A 3224-nucleotide genomic window follows, 5' to 3' on the forward strand; every position below is an offset into this window, starting at 1 on the left:
AACCTTCCATATTTTTGGTATTCCCAAGAAGCAAAAAACCCGTCATCACTGCTGTAGTCACAGTCTAGGAGCCAAAAACTATCAGAGGACCTCATCTCTCCTCTTCTGCCAACAAGTCTCTTTCAATACGGTTTTGGATGAAACGAATACAGTACATTCTAAATACAAGTTATTTAGAAACAAAATAAAATATTATGAACAGAGAATATGTAGTACCTGTTGGCTTTGTAATGCAGAACAATCTCCTCTCAGCTGGAGCTCTCTCAGCCTGCAGCTGTGTCTTTACAGTGCTGTCCACAGTTTGCTGCATTCGAAGAGCTTTCTCCTTCTTGATTTCCTCCAATGTTTTGATGCGCACTTCCCCCAAGTCCTTGGCTTTGCCAAAAGGCTCCTCCAGTTTTCTTTTTGCAGGTGCAATAACAATAGAGCCCTGCTTCTGGGGTTCAGAATCATGCTTTAACTTGGAAAGACTCTCTTTTTCAGTTTTAATCCGCTCCTCTTCCATTTGCCTCTGCTTTTTCTCAGCAAGGACTTCAGAAAAAGTTTTGATCCTGATGGCAGGAGATGGTTTTGCCCCTGGAATGGAATCATTTGCAGTGCAAGATACTGTAACTCTGAGTTTAGGCTGAATGTGTCCCTTTCTTTGGCTAGCTTTCTCCAAGCGGATTTCTTCAAGCGTTTTCACGTGGATTTCTACTGCTGGCTTGGTAGCATTCTCTATATCATTAGAACAAAAAAAGAACATGTTAGAAATAATTACGTATGTTTAATTTCAGATGGAAGCTCATGTTTACACATCTATATAAATATCCCTCCCCACCAAGGTGCATATCAAATCTGTTTCTGATTTTCCAACATCATTCAAATTGCTGTTTCCGCTTCTCAGGAATGCACTTCTCACACTCCACTGGATGGTAGGCTCCCATATACTGAAAAGACCCTCAGTCCGAAAGTGAAAAATATATATAATGTGTGTTAAAACAACAACAACCAGGTAATGGCTAATGAAAATAAGAGTACTCATCCCAGCAAGCACAGGAAGCAGCTATAAAATCAAGACAAGTAACAGAATAGTGGTAGGTTGTTCTTATGCTGCATTCCTTTACACACTAGATTTAATGTGGTTTATTCCTAGGCTGATGGGCTTAGGAGTATAGACATACAAATAAAATCAAGTGATACCTGTTTCCATGTTGTTCTGATCAGATGGTAATCCTAGTCTCTCTTTAAGAGATTTGGGGACTTGTACTGCAAAAAGAAGAAAGAAAGAAAGAAGAAATAAAGAAAGCTGCACAGCACTTTTTTATTTTGCTCTCATCACTTCACTTGAAATCCATTTTGTTGGAAATCAAACTATAGATACACGGTGTACCCACACCATATGTGGGCACACTACACGTGATTTTCAGCTTACGCTGAAGCCACACTGCAATATAATGAATGGCATGTGTGCCCATGCCACTCGCTTTATGATGGGGGGGTGCAGAACAGATTCCCCGCATAAGGCAAGGGTCCACTGTACTAGTCTGCTTGGATTTACACGCTATTAAATTGAGAGTAGAATTTGTGATTTTTTTCTGGCACAAAATGGCTGTGCATGTAGACAAGTAGACTGCATACATGGTTTTGGGCCCAAAAAAACTGGCATTGTGATCTGCTTATTCTGATTACTCATTCTTAGTAAAAATGTAGGTCCTAATGTGTATTTTCCAGCACAAACTCTTATACTACAAGCCAGGCTGGAAAGATACTTGTCCTGTTTCATGCAATATACCATATCCTAGGACTCTAGCAGGTTCATATGGGGAGATGCAGTCTCTCAAACAGTCTGTATGCTGGTGAAGACCAGCACTTTGAATTGTGCCCAGAAATCAATCAGTAGCCAGCAAAGCTGTTTCAAAAAGAATTATATGCTCGCTGTAACTGGCCCCAGCCAGCATTCTAGATGCAGTGTTTTGAACCTGCTGAAGTTTCCAAACAGTTTCCAAAGGCAGCCCCAAATAGAGTAGATTGCAGTAGTCCAAACAGGATGTAACCAAGGCATGTGTCACCATAGCCACATCTGATGTTTCAAGGTGCACTAGTTTTAACTGTGCAAATGAACTCCTTGCCACTGCTAAAACATGGGCATCCAGGCTCAGAGTTGAGTCCAGAAGCATACCCAAGCTGCAAGCCTGCCTGAAATTTTAGGGGGAGTGTAACCTCATCCAGCATAGGCAAAATCGCTATTCATTGATCTGCCTTACAACTGACCAGGAGCACCCCTCTCGTCTAAAAATAGCAGGAACATCACATTTTTGTAACTGAAACATTCTCACAAAATTCTCTGTTGAAGTTAGTGGAATCCATTTCAGTAATTCAGCAAACATACCTCTCTTTGGTGATGTGTCTGCATTCTCCAGGATATCTATTTTCTTTCCAAGTCTTTCAGCCAGGCTACGTTTTAAGGGAAGACCACTCTCTTCAATTTATGATAAAAAGAAAAAAGGACGATTATAAGATTTTGCTTTGTTTTTAAATTCCAGCTTTATATGTCTCCTACTTATTTAGTATGCATATATTACACATAAACCTCTACTTCTGGTAGCAATTTTAGTACCTATTTGTTCATATTACTTTGTAATCCTTAATAAGAGGGGTGTGGGGGGGGGGAGAGAGAGAGAGAGAATACATGGCAGAGAATGCAGACACTAAGGTTATGGTAGTTAAAACCCATCTTGACACACATTCTGAGTTCTACTTGGTCCCACAATAATATATACTTTCACTTAATAATTTACCTGAATTCCAGAAAAAAGGATAAATTGAACACATTATCAGAACTTTACTCATAAATGTGCCTATAACAGAAGTAGAGTAAAATAACAAACATTCCAGAAGTATTTTTATACCCGCATACCTATGGAAGGCTTCCGTTTTCCTAAGCGTTCTGCAAGAGTCAATCGAATCTGAGGCTCTTCACCTAAGACAATGAAGTGCAAACAACATTAATATTTGCTTTTTCAAACAGGAACAACACAAAGACAGTAACATTGGTAGTTTGAATAAAGGCAAGTAACTGATCAAAGTACTCTATAAATAATCTATAGTGGAAGATTACTGGATTACAAAATGCACTGTTTTCAGACAGAAGATACAAATTAAATTGTGTATCTGACTAGACAGATTAGTGGATTACAAAAGCCTTTGAAATGCAAAGAACACTTATCAAATAGAAAAGAGTG

The 3224-nt window shown here is 39.1% G+C and overlaps 1 protein-coding gene across 1 annotated transcript; it reads right to left on the bottom strand.

The window, feature by feature from the left end:
- Positions 1–216: 216 nt before the first annotated feature.
- Positions 217–2977, bottom strand: LOC121918115 (zinc finger CCCH domain-containing protein 11A-like; the record flags this gene model as incomplete). The annotated part of the gene is made up of 4 exons (XM_042444216.1): positions 2900–2977; positions 2372–2461; positions 1183–1248; positions 217–717 (listed from the first exon to the last, which is right to left on the bottom strand). Coding segments are annotated over exons 3-4 (511 nt in total), but the record flags the coding sequence as incomplete, so codon positions are not given.
- Positions 2978–3224: the final 247 nt, after the last annotated feature.

This window comes from Sceloporus undulatus, unplaced genomic scaffold (assembly GCF_019175285.1).
Source record: "Sceloporus undulatus isolate JIND9_A2432 ecotype Alabama unplaced genomic scaffold, SceUnd_v1.1 scaffold_4555, whole genome shotgun sequence".
Taxonomy (NCBI): domain Eukaryota; kingdom Metazoa; phylum Chordata; class Lepidosauria; order Squamata; family Phrynosomatidae; genus Sceloporus; species Sceloporus undulatus.